General features: G+C 41.3%; 1 protein-coding gene across 1 annotated transcript in view; it reads right to left on the bottom strand.

The window, feature by feature from the left end:
* Gucy1a1 (guanylate cyclase 1 soluble subunit alpha 1) overlaps nucleotides 1-20,779 on the bottom strand; it is a 49,308-nt gene that overhangs the window by 8,594 nt on the left and 19,935 nt on the right. The window contains exons 2-7 of the mRNA XM_057757199.1: nucleotides 18,436-18,797; nucleotides 15,586-15,647; nucleotides 12,731-12,789; nucleotides 10,164-10,873; nucleotides 7,600-8,085; nucleotides 2,077-2,220 (exon numbers count right to left, since the gene is read on the bottom strand). Of these exons, the coding sequence (XP_057613182.1) occupies nucleotides 2,077-2,220; nucleotides 7,600-8,085; nucleotides 10,164-10,873; nucleotides 12,731-12,789; nucleotides 15,586-15,647; nucleotides 18,436-18,690 (1,716 nt within the window). The 5' untranslated portion in view covers nucleotides 18,691-18,797. The remainder of the gene's footprint in view (nucleotides 1-2,076; nucleotides 2,221-7,599; nucleotides 8,086-10,163; nucleotides 10,874-12,730; nucleotides 12,790-15,585; nucleotides 15,648-18,435; nucleotides 18,798-20,779) is intronic.

The following is a 20,779-nucleotide window of genomic DNA, read 5'->3' as shown; positions in this document are numbered from 1 at the left end:
AAAAATTCTGCCATTAATCTTCTGATATGGATCTGACATATAAAATTTAAGTGGCAATCTTGACCTTATTGCTCACAGTCTAGATAGTTTTTAATATTTATTGTGATGTTATGAACTCTTTTACCAAAATATTAGAAAACAACCATGTGTTTCTTCTCTAAAAATGCAAGGATAGAAACTAAATCAGTTAATGTGAGACACCGGGAAGCTACTGAAACACAGCTGCAAGGGATTCCGTACCCATCTTCTGCAGGGTTGGAAGCTGCACTCCCTCCCCTGAGCAGACAGGTGACTGGCGTGAATGACAGAAGAGGCGGAAATGCCTATTCTGTGTAAGGTTAAGTCATGGAAGGCCATGCACCATCTGCCTGTCATTCGCTGAAATGTCAGTCACAAATGGGAAACGTACGAGTACTCTTAGCCCACCATGCTGGAGCATGTAGTGTGTGTGTAGACAGTTGTAGCTGATACCAGACTTCCTACCATCCTACCCAGCAGGTGCGTAAAGCTGCTATTTTGGAATGGATCCTTCTGTTCATGCACTACAAGCCTAACTTTTCAACAGACTACAATCTACTTGGTTATTCTTAGCGAGAGTCCCAGATATTTTACACCAAAAACTTGGCAGCCTTCTTGTAAGTTCTTCAGGCTCATGATGTGCAGAATCAAAAAGACTGTGGATTCACACTAGTAAATGTTGGGACGTAGGCAACAGCAATCTATGAATGAGCTGACCGACAAATTTGAGAAGCTCGTGAATGCTTAGACATACAGCTTCTCTTAAGGTTACAGAAGGCCAAGGCTAAACTTGCCTTCACCATAGCTTTATTTTTATGTTTTGCTTATTCCTATGAAATTGGATACTGAAAATTGGGAGGATAGAATTCTGCATTATTTTTAGAGATCATAGCTAAAAAGTCATCAAGTAAAGAGTGTTAAGATTAAGTGGTCAATTTACTATAAGACAGCGCCTACAATCCACTCAGGTTTTATCTATGAAGCCAACCCTTGATATTTTGCTTTTATTTTCTTTTTTGCAATAGTACAGTATTCTTATTTATTTATGTAGTTTGTTTCAAAGCAGAGTTTCTTTTTATAACCCTTGATATCCTGGAACTGTCTCTGTAGACCAGGCTGGCCTTGAACTCAGAGATCTGCCTGCTTCTGCCTCCCAAGTGCTGAGATTAAAGGCGTGCGCCACCACTGCCCGGTTCACAATAGTACATTATTCTGTTTATATATCATCTCGAAGTCCAACAATATCACACACCTAGAGAATCCCTTTGGTTTCATAGTCAATATTCTTTCAGTTTTATATTTTTATTAAAACTTTATTATAAAAATTTGCAAATAAAAACATAGCAGACAGGGAAATTAACCATATCCAATCTGTACATCTCAATAGTCCTCTATAGACTTAGAATAGTCATTCCACAGTCAATTTCCTAAGGGGTTATCTGCTGTTATTGCTGGAAAACAGATACTTAATTTTCTAAACTGCCTGTCACGTACTAAAGACATAAAGCTGACTGAATGCTGCACAGACGCCTTGGGCTAGGGACGGTCAGCTTCCCATGGGGGGGACTGTGTCCCTTCTGTTTCCAACCATGAGTACAGTCATGAGAGCTTTGGGACTGTCTATAGCATGCTTAGTAGAGAGTGTATTTGCCAGTCTCATATCTTGCAACAGTAGTGATGCAAGAATCTCCATCTTGCCAGTTAAATTCCCAGCAGGTGTCAGACTGTCTTTCTGCCACCAGAATAAGAAGCAGCTTTCTGCTCAGCATGGTTTTATGCCAAAGCTGCAGCGACGGAGGTCTGGCATATGATTCCAAACCAGGAAAGCACTGGTTTGCTGTAGATCTTTAGGAGATGTTTTTAAAAAAACAACTTGCAAGGAATTTTCACTTATCTCAATTTTCTTGTAAGGCCGTGTAACAGCCTATGGTGAACCCCCCCCCACACACACACACATATCTAAACAAACTTGAGAAGACGTTCCTCTTTAAAACTGAACACTGGTCAGTGTACTAGGTTTTTGACAACCAGATAATCTGCCACTTGCCATTGTCTTACCTTGATGGGTTCTCCATGGGGAGACATGACCTCGTTGGAGAGTTCCATCATCTTCAGGGCCATCAGGGCTATCTGGACGGCATGGGTGTCACTCTCTCTGTGCAGTCCCCCGGCCACACAGTATGCATCCCCAATGGTCTCCACCTGGAAAGAATATAGTTTGTCCATTAAATAATGGTTTGGAAGGAGCCAGCCCAGCATAGTCTTACGGCAGACACCGGAGCATTCTGGCTCTGTGTAGAAGCTGCAACAATGGTGAAGGTAACCATTCATTTCATAAAATGCACAAGAGGTCAACTGCTAAGCTCAGGGACGTGAAATGAAAGACTGCACAGCCTGCGAAGACCCAATCAAATGGTCTTTATTGTAAACTACTACTAACCACATGTGTTCTTCCCTAAAATGCAAACAAGCAGCAACAGAAACTATATATAATAGTACAAAATGTATTTGTTGCTTAGATTTTTTTTTTTAGATTTCACTTTTATTCATTATTTTTATTTCTGTATTGGAAACCGTGTGTGTATGAGTACCTACGGATTCCAGAAGAGGGCATTGGGTTCCCTGGAGCTGGAGTTACAGGCAGTTGTGAGACCCCCTGAGTGAGTGCTCAGAGCTAAACTCATGTCTTCTGGAAGACCAGGGAGATATTTTAATGGCTGAAGCCTTTCTTCAGCCCATAGTTTGAATTTCTAGTGAACTTTGACAGTGGGATCAATTTCCCATCACAAAACTACATTTCACATGAACTCACCCTCCCTCAATAATGTTATATGAATGCAATAAAAAGTATGATGTAAATCTGAGATACAAGTAGGCATAAAAATATATAGAGCTTTTCTAAAATATTTCTGGGAATTTTGGCAATTATTAATAGTACTCAAGTATATTAGTCACAAAGAATGGGTAGAAACCAAATTGTCAAGATGAGAAATAAAAATAATGGTGTTCAAAAAGTTATTGGAAAACAAGTTGTTTAAATTTGCACTAGGCTTAGCATCTTTATCATTGTTGTTTCCACAGCTTTCTCTGTCTGTGAATGGCTACCGAGAGCTAAGTATTAATTTATCAATTTAAATACATATATAATTCTTCTACTCCCAGGGGTCAAACTTGTCCTGTCCTTACACTATGCTGTTGTCATCTACAGAGTCCATTATGAATTATGTCAGCAAGAATAGAACAAAGGGAAGGAGGGACAAACATGAGCTACTTCAATTCATTTCCAATATTCATGCGAAAGCTGCAGTATTTGGAATGCCTCCAGAGTTGTTCTGAGCTTGTCTTTGCCAAGGTATAACTCTCTTTCATTGCATCTCTTTCTCAGGTCACTGAAGTTCCATTATCACTCAACCACACCAAGCACAGTCTCACTCTCCATTTACCTAGAACAAACAGTAGATACCTGTTTATCATTCATATCCTTAAAACATCACCTACTATGGCACACACATTTAACTCCAGCACTCAGGAGGCAGAGGCAGGCAGATCTCTATGAATTCAAGGCCAACTAGTTCCAGGACAGGCTCCAAAGCTTACAGAGAAACCCTGTCTCAAAAGTCCAAAAAAAGAACAAAAGTCTACCAATTAGAAATGTCTATTTTAAGTCTTATGTAGAACTATGATCTTTTAGGGTCTTCATATGCTCCTTAATCAGCTCTATGTTTCTTCAAAAAATTCCATTAACTGGAGTTTTATTTATAGCCCCAGCTTCTTCCCCACCACACTAGAATGTAAAAGGCTCTGAGTATGGCCATGGAAGTCACTGCATCACCTGCACCCATAATGCATGAACAGGCAACTTTTCCTCAGTAATAGGTTCATAAGAAACACCCCTCCTAATGCAAAACATCATGCCCAACAGAGCACTTGGGAGAAGTATCACTTCCCACTTGTACTGCTAGGTGCCTATTTCTTCCACAGTCGTCATAGTTTCTGCTTACTAGAATAGTGAGGCATCCAACACATCACATAGAAAGTGAACATTTGTTAAATTTCTTCGTCTTCCCACATGTGAGATGGTATTTATAGTCCACTCATGATTGGATAATCAACAATAATATGCTAAGATAAGAAGGGATCAAAGAAACGAACAGGACAATACTTGAAAGACTGAAATACAACAAGAAAATGAAATCATGTAGTTATTTCCTTCAACTAAAGCAACTGACTATTCTTTAAAGTCATATTCAATTACAGGGCACGCTAAGCTCATTTTATTCACAAAAGCCAGTACTAGGAATGAGTTATCCTTTTTGGAATTGTTGTCTAATATAGGTCCCACGTACCCTTAAAATTACAATCTATTGCCAATGCTGTGGATTACTCCCCAGAAATTGGCAGTAAGATTTTTTTCTTTCTTTATTCCTTCCTTCCTTCCTTCCTTTTTCTTTTTTGGTTTTTGAGACAGGGTTTCTCTATGTAGCTTTGGAGCCTGCCCTGGAACTCACTGTTTAGACCAGGTTGGCCTCAAACTCACAGAGATCTGCCTGCCTCTGCCTCCAAGTGCTGGGATTAAAGGTGTGTGCCACCACCACTCAGCTTCTCAGTAAGCTCTTATTGCTGAATGGTGTGGGAGGTCCTTCTGTCTGTGTGTTGTTTTTATTGGCTAATGAATAAAGAACCGTTTTGAGCCTATAGCAGGGAAAAACAGAACTAGGTGGGGAAAGCTAGGCTATATGCTGGGAGAAACTAGGGCAGAGTTAGAGTGAGACACCACATAGCCCCACCAGAGCTGGATGCTGGAATTTTAGCTGGTAAGCCACAGCCATGTGGCGAAACACAGATTAATAGAAATGGGTTAAATTAAGATGTAAGAGTTAGCCAATAAGAAGCTAAGGCTAATGGGGCACACAGTGATTTAATTAATACAGTTTCTGTGTGATTATTTCAGGTCTAAGCTAGCAGGGTAGCCAGGACCAACAAGCAGTGCTCTACCAATAGCTGAAGACATTACATATTTGGGGCATAGAACATGGAGCAGGTTAAGTGATACTCAACTGGAAACTTCAACCCTAATGGCTCACTTTTATGGTGCTGGTGCTAGAGGGTTGTCAAAGGCAATTTGAGAAGCAGAGTAATAATCTTACCCAACTGTGAACACTGTAAGTTACATTAATGACATGCCTGGCAAGATATACCACTGATGGCATGAATGTTAAGGCTATAACCAACCACATTAAGAAATTGGATCCAGTGCTCATTCTACAAGATGGAACCTGTACTTGATAATTTCAAGGAGACCAAAAACATGTGGTTAGAGAGGTTATGGGCTATAGGTGAAAACCTACTATTACTACTCTGCTAAATGGATGTAGCATCAAAATTATTTGTAATGATATATTTCTATGCCCACAAATCAGTACATCTCTCAATTCTCACCAGAGATCCTTCTTGCAATAGATGGTAAATAACATTGAGACTCACAACTGGTCAATGTGTAGAAAATAAGAATTTTGGAATGCTCAGCATTAAATGGGATGCCTATATTCCCTCCAGGTTTGGAATCTACTTGGAAGAGGGGGCAGAAATATTGTTGGAATAGAGGCAAAAGATGACTTCAGGGAAACTGTGTTACATACACAACAGAGCAGATGCACATAAGAACTTGCAGCGACTGCAACAGCATGCAAATGTCCTATGAAAACGCTACCCAGACAAGCCCAGCGAGGAAGAAGTTGGGTAGAAATGATCTTTCAGCTCCAGCTGAGAAGGAAGTTTTGGCATTTGATTGCTGCAGGGAGAGGAAGAGTCGGTTTTCTATAGTGATGTGACGCCCGGTCTATTATGCACACTCCATGGCAGGGCCTATTCCCAGAAGTAGTTGGCCAACACAAGCTGGACTTGGTACTCACCAAGTGATTAAGAGACCGAGAATTTGACATTGAGTGGGTAGATAGGTAAGAGGGGTTCAGGGAGGGAAATCAATATGATCAAAATATAATGTACGAAACTCTTACAGAATTCATAAAAATGCTTTAAAATAGGCCCTTCTAAAGCTATTTTCAGCTCTGTCTATGCAGAATCAGAAATAAGGAAAAGGTGGAAATGAGGACTGGGGAGGTGGTGATCAGTTGTGTGCTGTCTGCTTCCGTTGAAGCCCGTTAGTCAGTCAAGGAACTCTATGGACACTCTTCTTGGAAGGGATATAGCCAGGAATCCTTGATAGAGTCATTGCCACTAAAAGCCGGGGTGACAAGTCCTTCTGAGGCACTCAGAGCTGCCTGTTTGCTGGAAAAAGATTTGTTTCTCTTGGTTCTGAGGAAGGATCTGCTCTCCGTGGAGAACATAACTAGAAATCAACAGTGAATTCCACAAGAGGCCATCAGGCTTAACTGAATCAGTGCCAATTATTTTATCTGTAATTATACAAGGTCCTCTTCCCTCCCCTCCCCTGAGAAAAATCACAACTCCCTCGGAGATTTCCTGTAAGGAATGTCACAAGATGTTGCTAGCCTGGTCTCAGCAACAAGGCTGGGTCTATGCTTTCCCACAAGCGATATTTCCTTCTTCCCAGTAGTTTATTTCTTTTGTGTTGTGCTGAACTCTGCACCAACCGCTGCGACAAGCCAAACAGATGACTTGAGTCAGACACAGATGAATGTTTTGTTCTTACTGCCACTGTCCAAAATGAGCCAAAAGAATTTGAACAAGAAAACCTTTTCATCGAATAAAACAAGCAGAGCCTGAAATTTCATTTCTCTCCCCTTTCATAATACTTCATTTCAAGAAAATGATGTATTTGGCTCCAGGACATAATAGTGTTGTTGGATCACCATACCTAGAGAGGCACCTACGTGGTCACTAACACCTTTTCAAGAATCCTGGATCCTGAGCATCTACAAAATCTTCATGACGGTCCTGTTCACAATGGTTATGGGATATGGAACGTTATTCATGGGTGTAGGTGCTGGGAAGAGCTATTGTGTTTGCTGTTTTACAATTGGGAAATCACTTGCTCTGTTCACAAAGCACAGGAGAGGATGGGATTCGAAGGCAGAGCTCTTTGATTTGAGTATCTCTGCCTTTGACGAAGGCACATTCAGCGTCTGAAGTGGCTGATTTCGATTTGCTGCTTACGGCCTATGAAAAGTGTCAAGTGGACCGTGCATTGCATTAATCTATTTTAGGACAGTTTGTATGAACCTTTTGTTTCTTTCTTTTTAAAGACACAAAGGATAAAGTTCCTCTGTCTGAGTCATACCTTTAATTAGCTCTTGTTTAACTCAGTTTCCACAGCTAAGTGGCTGGTCCACGGATGGCTAATGCCTCGCTTCTCACCGTGGGAATCATCCATTCAGCCTAACCTCTTTCCACTCTGTTGCTCATCTCCGGGAACAATTGGTTCTTATTGAGCTATTTCTGGCTGGAGAACACCCACCTAATTAACGCACAATACCTGATCCCCAGATATAGCCTGTGTGACCCAAATGCAGAGAGCTACTCATCAGCATTGCCGTTCACTCAGGCGCTCTCCCAAGGTGACGTCTGCCTGCCCGACCATCCCTGTCCCACCTCCCCTACCTTGTAGACATCCAGCTCTCCACACTGCTGGTCAAACCGCGTGTAGAGTGCGTTGAGCATGGTGATGACCTGCAGGGGTGAACACTGAGAGCAGATGGCCGTGAACCCCACGATGTCAGAGAAAAGCATGGTGACGTTACTGAACTTCTTGGCTTGCACAATCTGTCCTTGCCACAGCTGCTGAGCAACCTCACAGGGAAAGATGGAGCACAGAAGATCCACTGTCTTCTTCTTCTCCTCCTCCAGGGCCTGGTGGGCATGCTCTAGGGTGGCTTTCAGCTTCCCCAGCCTCTTCTTGAGGCCATCTTGAGCCCGTGCCTGCTCCCCTATCAAGACAACATCCCTCAGGGCGTTATGAATTGGGATATCAGACAGATAGAGCCCTCGTCCTGTGAAATCTTCCAATCTGTCCACACAGGGCGATCCCAAGAACAAGATGGCACTAGATTCCACAATGTAGATCATCTGACCTTTGAGATCCATAACCTGCAAAGCAAAGGAACACCAATTACAGTGTGTTAGCCAACGTCCCCACACCTTTCTTAAACAAGAGAGAGGGGGCGGATACCGGCGTAATCTCCTTTGTTTCCAATTTGCTATAGAAAAAAAATAAGTTTTCTAACCACTTCCAGTGTTCTGTCAGTTTTAAAATTCATGCAGACATTTGGAGAATATATCAGAATATACTACATAAACATGAGTTCTGTGAGGAATGCGTAGAACACCTTGCTCTCGGGTCCTGTGAAAGAGCACACAGGTGCTGCTGCTACTGGATTCTTATGGTCTTCGTATGCATTTGATCTGGAGCTAGAGATCTCACATAATGTAGTACCTGTGAAAACTGTTTCCAATCTCCCTTCCCTTCCCCCTCATTCTTTTTCTCACTATGGTTTCTTCCTTTTTTTTTTTCTTCTCGATCTCCTATTTTAGAGCAAGCTTCTTTTGCCATGAGTTTTTTGCTCCATCTGGCAAGCATTGGGACTAAAATGTCTCCAAACATGTATTTGAACATTTCTTTCTATTCTGTCTGGAGATGGCAAGAGAAAACATCTTTCGGGTGTGATTATTTCTGCAGCGATTGCAGTCTAAGATAGCTAGGTCTCACAAGAGAAGCCATGTCTGTGTTTCGGTTTTGCCTTCAGATCTTAGCAAAGGCTATTCTCCAAAATATAGGGAAAAGTACCACCCAGCCTATAGTCCCAGTGTACCCAGAGGGTCTCGCAAGCAGGGGGACTTCAAATGAGTGTGCCCTGGACCACACAATTCCCTTGTACTCATACAGACAAGGACACACATGTGTGTTTGCACTGTATCAGAGTCCAAGCAACCCAAGTTTTCATCAAGGAGAGACTGAACAAGTAAAACCAAGTATAACAATGTAATATAATCTACAATTCCAAAACATAGAAATGGACCACTGTCCACCAACAGCGATGGAAGACCAAATTCTGTCCTTCAGGGATGCAAGTAGTGTAGGGATTTGTTGCTGTTGTTATAAGTGAGTAAGCATACATCACTTTGCTTGTATTTTGATGTAGTGAACAACATTAACATCATTATAAGATAACTAAGTGTATTTTTTTGGCAAAAATATAGCTATACAGCTGTTTTCATTTTGAGGAACAGTCAGTGTGTCTGGGGGAGGGGGCTATGTTTCTAAGGTTACTCCTTATCTATATATATGGTTTCTCCAGACAGTTAGCAGGCATCTGTTCCTGAGATTAAATGATTGCCAATGTTCTTTACCATGAGAGCATGGCCTCCCTTCCACACACATTTGATAGAGATCCATCAGGCTATTTATTTATCCATATATTTGTATATTGATTGAAATTCACTTACTTGCTTCTAACAGCTCTGTTCTTACAGAACAGCATTATTATTCAAGCCAGCTAAGCTACTTGATAATAATCAAAAACAAATTTTCATATGAGCACTTCTACCTTTGTTGTAAAGTTCTTCATTATGATTTTATATTTGTTGACTTATCTTTAAATGACTTTCTCTTTATTTCTCTCTGTGTGTGGGGGGGGGGGCATACACAGGCCACAACACATGTGGCGGTCTAGGTTTATCCTTCTACCCCGTAGTCCCAGAACTCAATCCTCAGGCTGGGCGGCAACCACCTTTACCCACTGAGCCATCTTGCCCCAAATCTTGTTTTGAAATAGGATGTCATTTATTTTGAGCTGGCCTTAAATTAGATATATAATCAAGATGACTAGGAGCCCCTGATTCCCCTGCCTCTACCTCCTGAATGATGGGATTAGAAATGTGTTATGAACCAGGCCTTTCTGGAGGTCAGGCAGGCCTTCTGCGCATGATACATACACACCCACACCATCATTGGGATTTAAAGAGGCAAACCACAGCCAAAAAATGTTTGTAATGAATGAAGTAGACAAGAAAATGAACATAGAATAAAATTGACTTCCTAAAATTGTTTTAGAATTTTAGACAGATGTGTTACCAAAATAGCATATGCTCATTTGTTCTGTGAGTTGTTTCCCTTAAATATTACACAACTGGCTTCATTTTTGACTAAAATATTTTCTTTTCCTTACCCTTGATGATTTCTTCACAGAGTTATCCCATCTCCTTACTCGGATAACAAACTGCATGTTCAACATCGTCATGATGCCGCTAAACGTCTGGTTGATTTTGGGAGTTAGAATTTCAAAGAACTCTTCAAAGTTGGGCTTCCCTTGGAAGTCCCTCTTGTTCACCAGCCTTCTGATGCCGTTACCCAGCTGCAGGATGGCCAGGTCTCGGTCCAGCATGAAGTGGAATGGGAAGGTCTTGCAGAAGAGCGAAACAGGGATTACCAGCGAAGACTGAGGCTTGCCTGGGGACAGCGAAGGCTTGGTGCTCTTCACTTGGACAGAGTAGAGCAAATAGGGCTGGTTCACAAATTCGGCGCAGTCACTTCGGAAGCAGGGAGGCATCAGCGACACCTCTACCAGGCTTTCGTACAATATGCGAGCAGCCGCTTTAATGATACCGGGGAGAAGCAGGGCTGTGGTTCTCTTGGGGAAGAAGTAGTAAACATTTAGGAAGTCATGGTCCTTGTCCAGGCATAAGATGGATGCATCTTCCAGTCGCCCCCTCTTCTCTGCTTCTTGGCAGTGGCTGCTCTGCTTCAGGAGCGTGCTGAAGCTATTCAGGAAGTCCTTCAGTGTGCCGCCAACCACGCCCAGCGTGTGCTCATCTTCCTCGTAACAGATCTTGAACAGCTCCTCACCCAGGGAGTCTTTGAGTGCCTCTACGGGGACCCCTGAAAGCACACAAAAGGGTAGGCAAGCAAGTGTGTCAACCCAAACTCAGAAGTGATGAGTGGTGCGACCAAACGCAACCTCCCTTGATTCGTGGTTAACTTCCTTTACTATTTTAGGAGTGGCAACTCAACTCAAAAGCTCACGCCCAACTATCAACACAGATAAGCTTCTAGAATCCTGGAAACTCTGATTAACAATCTTCAAACTGTTTATTTTGAGCCAAGAATGACTAGGTGAGCAGAATGCACTATTTTTATCTTTAACTCTAGAACTACCAGAATTCCAGGGTAAGGACCATTTCAGATGAAGCCTGTCTGTCTTTCTCTTAACGATACAACATGGCTCTTCTGGAAGTTCCAGGAAGCTGGAACAGTGTAAGAGCCACACCTGGAATTAATTTAAAACACAAGACCATTTTATCTGGAGATGATTTCAGGAGGGTCTGTTACTTGAGTTCCCTAAGTGAATATTTGCATGAATTGTACTATTCCCCTTGAGCATCGCCTTCCCAGGCTTCTGTCTTGCCTACATATGCTGGGCACTACGGCTTTCGTTATTTCTATTGAGATTAGAAAATAATGACATCATTTCTCCCTTCCTTTCCATTCCTCCACATCATCCCATATACCCTGCCTTTCTCGCTTTCAAATTAATGGCCTCTCGTTTACATAAATTGTTGCTGCATGCACATGTGCATCTGTATATATAGCTATAAGTCTAAATAGAAACTGCCCAGTCTGTATAATACTATTTGAATGCGTGTTTTTAGGGCTGAGCATTTGGTACTGGTTGATGAGTTAATCGGCCTGCTCTTCTCCCAGGAAGACTGTTTCTCCTACACTGGGATTCCTCAGTTGCCTGCAGTTCTTCGCAGAGGGTTCAGGCTTTGTGGGCTTGTCTCCATTCATTTTGGCAGGCCCACTGTTCTTATGCAGCTCATGTTTGGGCAGACATGTTGCTGAGACTTTCTGAGTCTAGATTCTTCTATTGCTAGGAGACATAATCTTACAGCAAACTCTCTGGTCCATTGACTCTTCCCATCTTTCTGCCCCCTCTTTTGTAATGTTCCCTTACATGTCTTAGCGACTCCCAGCCTGTGTTACATACGTGAATGCTTTGTAGATGTGTCCATTGGAACTGGACTCCATGACTCTATAATTTGATTGGTTGTGGTTTGGTTTTTTTGGCAATTGGTCTCCATCTATTGCAGAGAAGGTTTCATACAATCTTCTCTTGTAAAGTAGGAGACAATGCTACTCTCTTGGAGGAATATTGTGTGCCGTGGAAATTATTTTAGAAAAGTGTCTACCAAGAATGGCTCAGTACAAAGTAGCTGTTGCTAACGTTATATTTCATAAACGCAGTACTTTTGCAAGCCTGTAGCCTCTTGGTTTTCACACCCATATTCTGAAAGGGCTCGCCAGCAGCCACTCCTCGTCTGTCTTTGGCCTGGAGCTAATTATTAATGTGGGAACTCTGCCAGACTGTTTTCCCATGAGTACTTCCAACCTTTGAAAATATTCTTTAATCTGCTTTTTGGAACAGAATTTTTTGTATGCAAACGAGGAAGACATAGTTTGGATTAAACCACAGCCTGTAAATGTGAAGGCCTGTGAATCAGCTTCCCACACAGCCTTATCTACTTCTCAGTAAATAAACAGTTTAAAAAGAGGAAATGTGAGGACTTGCAAAAACATACAGTATAGAAAGGGTTACTCTGCATTAGTACACAGAGTTCAAACACTTCATGCTGGAGTCGCTAAGCAATAAATTCAAAAATGTTGAGAGAAATATTAATTATCGAGGAATGTGGTATGTGTCCTAATTTCATATACTTAAACAATTTTATTTATTACCTGCTGCAATTGCTTGCTCTGCAATTATTTTTTCAAGGTCTTCCTTTTCCGAAGATTTCCTGGAAATAATTAAATATCTTAAATTATAGACTGATTAAATGAATGCTGGAAATTCAGATTATATACAACATATAGATAACATAAGATAATTATTTTCCAGAAACAAATCTTGACTTGCAGTATATGAAACAAGCAGTTAGTGAACAACTCAAGACACTTTTGGGAAGACCCCAAAGTTATACATAGTGTGGAGAGTCTTCTAATTCCTCACCAGGCTTCTTTGTCTCTGTGGTTCACTTTACAGAGGCCGTTGAGAAAGAGAATTTACACTGGCACATCACCAGGAGGATGACAAGCCACTGTTAAATGGAAGACGAACTGCCTTGTCTATGGAGGGCCTGGGTCCCACCCCTACCACCAAAATAAATAAAAAGATGCTAATATGTTCTCAAGGGGCTGATTGTCTGAGATAAAAATCTACCTACAGTGGATTTCACTGTAGTTCCATATTGGCTTTTCCTGAAGCTAAAACATAAAATAAAATACAGGAGTCCTTGCTGCTGAGATTAGGGATCTTTATATCAGATGTTATTCCTCCATGTTTATGCCCGGTCTTGTATATAAACTACTTCCAAATCTATTTTTTTCATCATTCAGTGCATTCCAGATAAAGGAAGCTCAAAACAAAGATAGCAAAGAGGGGAATCAATGGAAGCTGAAATAATTTCAACTGGGCCATCTTTATTTTTTTTAACTGAAGAAAAAAATAGGATTTATCTTATTTACCAGATAATTTGCTATAAAGGTATGATTTTCCTTTGGACTTTTAGGTTCTTTTTCTGTATGTCTGGTTTTTGTGGTCATAGGCTAAAAGCAGCATCGTCTTCATTTTTTTCTGTAGTTTCTAATTGATCATTTACACTTTTTGACATTTCTGTGTGTAAGAACAACATGTTCTTCATGACCACTGATGCTCAGCCATCGAGAACGTTGTTGTCTTCGTACACCGACTGAACAACTTTGTGAGATATCATTGCCTGGTTGCTTTCTGAAAACTCCTCATTATGGTGACTGATTATGGCCACTTTTGCCAAACTATTCAAGAGTTTTACGAGTATCAAAGAATCTATTTTATTGCGAGGTTCAGCTTACCATTGGCTGAGCCAAGTTTAAATGCAGGTATATTTCTCTATTTTAAACAGCCTTTTAGTAAAACATGATACAATTTAAGAAGTTTTAGAAGTAAATATTTGCAGGAGGAAAATGGCCCAGAGCACAGCGCTGTTCCATAGAAATGTGATGTCTGTAATTACGGACAGTGCTGGCTGGGATACTTTATCTAAATGGACTCAGGATCATAATACAACCCTGTGCTGAATCTGGATGTGGAGACTCTCAATCCCTTTGTTAGCCAATCCACTATCACACCAAATACTTATTTTTCCTTTTTTTTTTATTTAAGCAGATTTTTCCCCCTAAAAAGTAAGAGTGAGTCTCCTAGGTCTAATTCTGCCATTTCCTCACACTGTGGGATAAGAGCAGAGAGGAGCATTGTTATTCCAGACAGCAACAATGACCTCTAAGTATCCCTTGTTTAGCAAACACAGCTAACAGGAAGACTTGTGAGCAGCCAATACACACATCCATCACACCACACATACACACACACACACAAGTTGTGAATTCATCCACCTCTAGTGAAGGGGGGGAGGGACCGCATCAAGAGGCGGGTCACAGTGACTGGGCTCCGTCCCTTCATTCAAGGCAAGTGCACTGCTTCATGCGTTATTTGTGTTCTGTTGGTTTGTAAGTCTCAGAAATAAGCTGCATGAAACAGGTTTTAGGTGTTTTCATCTGCTGGCAGATCAAGGATAGCACAAACACGTGAGACTCCAGGCAAGCGAGGGACAGAAGCACACAGAATTAAAGGAAGGCGAAGGAGCCAGAGCCATTCCACACCAGCAGACAGAAGGGAAAACCCTACTGCACCAACTGGGTCACCATCATGAATAGCATTCTCTTTTCCTTAAGAAAGGATTTCCAAATGAAAGAATTTTGAGGGCTCTCCTACAGGGTGCACCGCAAAAAACAAATCTCCATCCAGCAGCAGGGATGTTTCAGAGCACAAAGACCTGAGAATAAATCTCAAACAAGCTGACAGCCAGGGACGTGGGCAGACAACCCCAGTAGCACAGAAAGATTGACTGTTGGCTATCTTATCAGCCTGTCTGGGAATTGTGGGTAGAGGCAAAGGCGCCTCTGGGATGCTTGTCAGGTCTGTCCTATAAACAAAGCTTCTGTCAGACAAGGATTCACACTCTTCTGGGCAGTTTCCGACTCTTGCTTGGCTCAGCCCAGCCGCCTGTCTGAAGTCTGGCTGCAGCTACTCAGCAGGAAAATCCAATTCAGACAATCCATAGAACAGACAACGTGCTTATGGGGAGGAAGGGTGCATGAAGGGGTTTGTAGATTGTGCCCACTGTGATGTTGCATGCAAAACTTCTATGCTCTCTGCAAATTTGCACTCAAAATAATAAAAATATATTATTCACAAATTAAATATGGAGAACAGGGGTACAGATTTATCCACCAGAAGCCCATGTGACCAGCTTTATTTAAAAAAAAAAAAAAAAACAAGTAAAAACCTAACAATACAAACCAGATTTTTTTAACAGCACATAGACCAACTTTCCAACTCTCGTGAATCTTTAAAAGTGAGTGGTGTATTTACTTCAGTTCAACTCAGAGATATAACAGAAATCCAGCACGAGCCAATATATGCAGTAAGGATGGATGCATCATTTTGAACAGTGTCTTCATGATGGGGATTCATTCAGCTAGAGGGGCTCACTCACCTGTCTTCTTCAATTTTATGCTTTGCCAGAGTTCTCTGAAGTGCAAGGTTCAGTCGCTCAAACTGGAAATACAAAGAAATATTTGCAACAGTTTCCTTAAGGTTTCTCATAAGGGAATGGGGACTTTCACTGGACAATGAGGGTGGTGCATTTGCTGTGTTGGGAACTGAGAACTCTTTCCCACATGTTTTTCAATCCTGGGAAGAATCGGTGAGCTCAGACTATTTTGCGTTTGGTTGTGTGAGGGTCCCAAGGCCGTAAGTCTCACAGAGAGTTCAGTTTAGTCTGACCCCAAATAGAAAGTGTCAGGTCCTCTGCAATGCAAGAATCCATACTATCTCTTCCTCCTGGCCAAGAAGTCTCCCTGGACACACTGCCAACATTTCAGCTGCAGCTCAAGCCAAACACGCTGTTCCTTTGCTAAACAATATCCCCTCCACAGCTCACCACGGACTATAGCGCCTTTCCCACACTCTCTGCTCACATTTCAGACTCTCCTCAAAACATCTGCAGTTATCTCTGCTTCCCTTTTAAGTCCTCAACTTCATCTGTCAACAGAATTGTTTATTTCAAGAGTCATGGGTCTACCTGAATTATACCGATTTCCAGGTTCTGAACTAACAATCCTTACCAATCATTGGTACTTACTCTCTTTCATTGCTTTCTGAGAGTTTGAGTTTTCCTTTTTTTGTGAAATGTACATAGGCAATGCTCCCCCCATAAACACTTTTGGAATTTCTTTTAATGTATCTTTGCTTCTACTTAATAAACAAGGGGGACATTGACAAGAAATGTTCAGTTTTGCATCTTGAATGAAAATCGCAAATGTCTAGGCATGGAGATATGATCATTGAGTTTTATTTTCAGTTTACGCAGAGGAAAGTCAAGAACTTTCTGGACAGGGTCCAAGTTGGGAAATTCCTTTGCCTTAATCTATTTATATCTCTCATCAAGTTTCCACTAGCCACAGAAGGCAATGTTAAAAAAAATAAAAGTAGCAATTGTTTTTTCATGAAGGACTTTGAGTTTTAAACATGCAGATCAAGCTTAGAAAATACATATAAAATTTATTCAAAGAAAACATAACCCCTCAAAATAAATTCCAAGAGCTTTTAAATTTATAGTATAGGGCAAAGTTTTTGATGGTTCGGGAATGGAGAAAAGGGGCCCATCTGTGACAGGATGAAGAAAACAGGTAAATGTACCAAAAGGTAGACTCTGAGTATGTCTTGATGACCCTGTGACAGCAAAGAGCCTGAGAGATAACAGGTGAGCACTAGGCTCAGAAGGGAACAGGTTGGCATACTTCCCAGTAGTCTTTCATAAGTTTATTAAAGTTACTGAAGTGAAAACACAAGATTGAATGTGCCAACTCAAAACTTAACTCATGAAAAGCAGATGTTTTTAAAAAGACCGAGCAGATATTTGGATGGTTGATAAAGCAGAACAGACTGATCAATACTCATTTCAAACATATTTAACAATACGGCATATTCTGCTCTAAAGCAAATGATCGTAACTGTTGGAAGAATGCCAATAAATAATGCCCAAGGGTTTTCCTCCCTTCCAGAATCCCTATGGTTTGCAGTAGTCTGCCTGTTTCTTCTGGACTGTGGCAAGGCATACACGTGGCTACTCCTCCAGAAGATGAGGAGAGAAAATAGAAGTACATGGCATAGAAAAGATCTGAGACTTCCAGAACTTCTGGCTGGCCAATTGTTTGATATATTTCCACCATTAAAGTTGGTTATCAGTGGCAGGCAATGCTTCTTGAGTACATAGACAACAAAGCAAAGCAATACAAAGAATCAGGAGAAGGTGACAGTGGACAGAAATTAATCCCCAGCCATCAGCCCTAGAGACATGGCAGGTAACTCAGAACAATAATCTTGAGGAAGTTTAATAACGTGTGAGAGAATGTTGACAATCAAAGACAAGAAAATTATTCATGAGCAAAATGAAATAGCAACAAATCATTAAAGGAAATATTGAGCACTGCCCCTTTTGCCACCCTCTACTTCACTCCGTCTTTGAGGAAAACCTCCAAGATTACAATATAAGTCACTTCCATGGGAAGGGCTATATCTCCCTGTCTCAACATAGCTGGGTATCTAATGTCTGGCATTGGGAAAAATGATTAAATATTTGCAGTTCAAAAGTCACAAAGGTGTAACATGCAATAAATAGCATCTTTGAAGTAAATGTCTTCAACTTTCTGCTAACTCTTATCTTTTCTTGGAGCTTTACTTCTGGTCTCCCATTCCACAGGCACCACCACCACCACCCCGCCCCACCCCTCCCTGGCCTGTGTTGTTAAAACAGCATTGCTCTCCTATTAAAAGAGGTTTAATTGAGATCACACCATCCCACCTGTCTAGCATTTCCAGGAGCAAGAGTGGAGGGTGATTTTATTCAGTGAGCAGTAACACTAAGAGATAGGCATGACCCAGCTCCATGTTACAGATAACGGAAGCTGAGATTGGGGAGATGAAGCAAAGACACAAGTTTGTCAGAGTTCCATGATTTTTTGAAGGAAATTCTTGTTGACTGAATAGGAATGGATGGAGTGGATAGATGGAAGGTGGGGAGGGAATGGGAAGAGAGGAGGGAAGAAAAACTGGTTGGTATGCAAAATACATGAAAAATTAAAGGAATTCAAGATATGAGACTTAAGAAGATGACCCACAATTTAGAATGATTATTTAAAAAGATAGTTTTCATATGTTTCAAGGAAATTCTGTTTGTCATGCCATTAAAAGCAGGAAACACATTTCTAAATATCTTCTCTTGGAAACCTTTTCTTTTTGAATTCTGAAACACCATTGTCCTTGTTAAAGGGAGAACACTCACCTCTGGGAAGATGAGTTTTCGGATACTTTCTGCCAGAGTGTGGAGGTAGACTCTGTTGCGGCTTGTCTTTCTTTGGGGAAGATTCCCTTGTGGATTCTTCTCAGGAATGTCCTGGCAGATAGGCAGAGTAGCCCGGCAGCCCTCAGAGCCTCCTGCTACTTCTTCCATAGGCTCTGTAGGAACCTGACCAGGGGCCAGTAAGGAGAAAGGACATTCCCCTGTGATCTTGAGATCCTTAAACTTCCTGCAGAACATGGTGCTCTCCAGGCTCTTCTGAGGTTTTCTGCTGACCAGCTGGTGTTGATGTGAACTGATGAGGATCTGGTCCTCCTACCGACTCAAGGACACTGGTGACCAGGCATCTATGGGCAGCAGGAAATCAGAACAGAACAAAGAGAGAGATGACTTCACGTGCAACAGAAAGCTCGGCACATAAAGGAAGAGTGTGCAAGCATACAAGGGGAAATGGCCAATGCAGTAGTCACTGAAGAGAAACACATTAGGAAACAACTTTAACATGTGCACATTTCAGTATACTTCAGAAAAATACTTGCCTAGAGTAAATTAAAAATCTTTAAAATAAAATCTTGTTTTCCCTAAATGTCCCTGGCACAAACTACCGATTTCCACCTTTGCAATCCATTTGTTTGATTTCACAAGGATAAAACATTACAGTCTTCACTTCATTAATGCTAGAAGTATTTCATTTCATTGCATCCTGTCTAAGCACCAGAATAGTACAAAGCCAAAGTTTCCCTTACATATTTCAATGGATGTTTATTTCACACATGTGGAGAAACTATCTGGATGAGGGGAGAATGGAATGTAGGATCAACTCAACTTTAGTTAGCTGGTATTGGGTCAAAACTTTCGGAATCTGACCCCAAGCAATGTGTTTCTTACACATTTAAATACAGAAAAACTCTGGGAAAAAAAGTTTGCACGTGACAATTATCACAACAAAGCTTTAGGCATGGCTGCATCCGAGACTCCATTGCAAAGTGTAGCCTTCAGCAGAGCTCCTTTTACACAAATGATCACGAATGTATTCCAATAAAGCTTTTGCAAATCAGACTGGGAATCAAGGAATCTGGACCACAGGTTGTGACTTGCTGACTCCTGGCTCTAAACACCTCTAAATCAATGGCACCATTTGAATCCAAATGTAAGGATAGTAGTGTTGCTCTTCCTTGCCCTCTCAGTGTGGGAAGTCCTTCTGTATATGTGTTGCTTTTAATGGTTAATGAATAAAGAATCTGCCTTGTTCTGTGATAGAGTACAGGTAGGCAGGGAAACTAAACTGAATGCTGGGAGAAAGAAGGCGGAGTCAGGAGAGATGCCATGTAGCCACCAGAGGGGAAAGATGCGAGCTGCCAGCTGGAACCTTGCCAGTAAGCCACGAGCCTCGTGATAAATATATAAAATAATGGAAATGGGTTAATTCTAGATGTAAGAGTTAGCTAGCAATATGCTCAAGGTATTGGCCAAGCAGGGATTTAAATAATATAGTTTCTGTGTGGTTATTTTGGGAGTCTGGGCAGATGGGACACATACAACCGGTGTCTTACAACAGCCCTCTCCTTTCTTTAAAGGCGGTGGATCCAATGTGGTTATGAATGTTTCAAAAGGTAATCTAAGGTGTCACACTTGCTGGGCAAGCACGCTGCGCTTGTGCTACATTCCAGCACAAGCAAGCATGCTGCGATTGTGCTACATCCCAGCACCTAGATGTCTGCAGTTCTAGGGGAGAACCTAGCAGATCACATGTTCTGGAGAAGCGCTCTCCTCCTGAGCAGCATCCTGGAGCATGGATCCACATCTGTAGAACTTGAAAGTAAGTTGATTAGAAGATAATTTAAAATACACATTTATTTCTAGAATAATAATGATGATGCTTCCATATTATTATTCAAATGAAATATCTGTAATAGCAATGCCTCATCTTCAGTTCTCTCAAAGCGTGAACATAATAACCAGAATAAGGGACTCAAAAGTGAGAAAAAGATAATAATAAATAGATCATGGGTTGAATCTGCCAAAAATATAGTGCTGCTTCTTACAGTAAGTTATTCTAAAACATACCAGAATTTGAGTGTTGGCCTTGGGCATTTGGCAGAATACTTCATGACAAATCTTTCCATCATACTTCATCTTTCTTCCACAATGCATTTGAACCTTGGTCCCAAAGTCTAATGCTTCCCTGGCTGCTCAGACTGCCTACAAAGTATATATAACCTGTCAGCTAACCTTGTAATTCTCCCTTCTTTTAAATTGCACAATGCTCCAATTTCCAGAAAATGTTCTTGGCATGGCTTTTTATTAATTTGGAAAAAGCAATGGGAAG

The sequence above is a fragment of the Chionomys nivalis genome, chromosome 24, assembly GCF_950005125.1.
Source record: "Chionomys nivalis chromosome 24, mChiNiv1.1, whole genome shotgun sequence".
Classification (NCBI taxonomy): domain Eukaryota; kingdom Metazoa; phylum Chordata; class Mammalia; order Rodentia; family Cricetidae; genus Chionomys; species Chionomys nivalis.
This window is presented reverse-complemented; position numbering and strand designations above follow the sequence as displayed.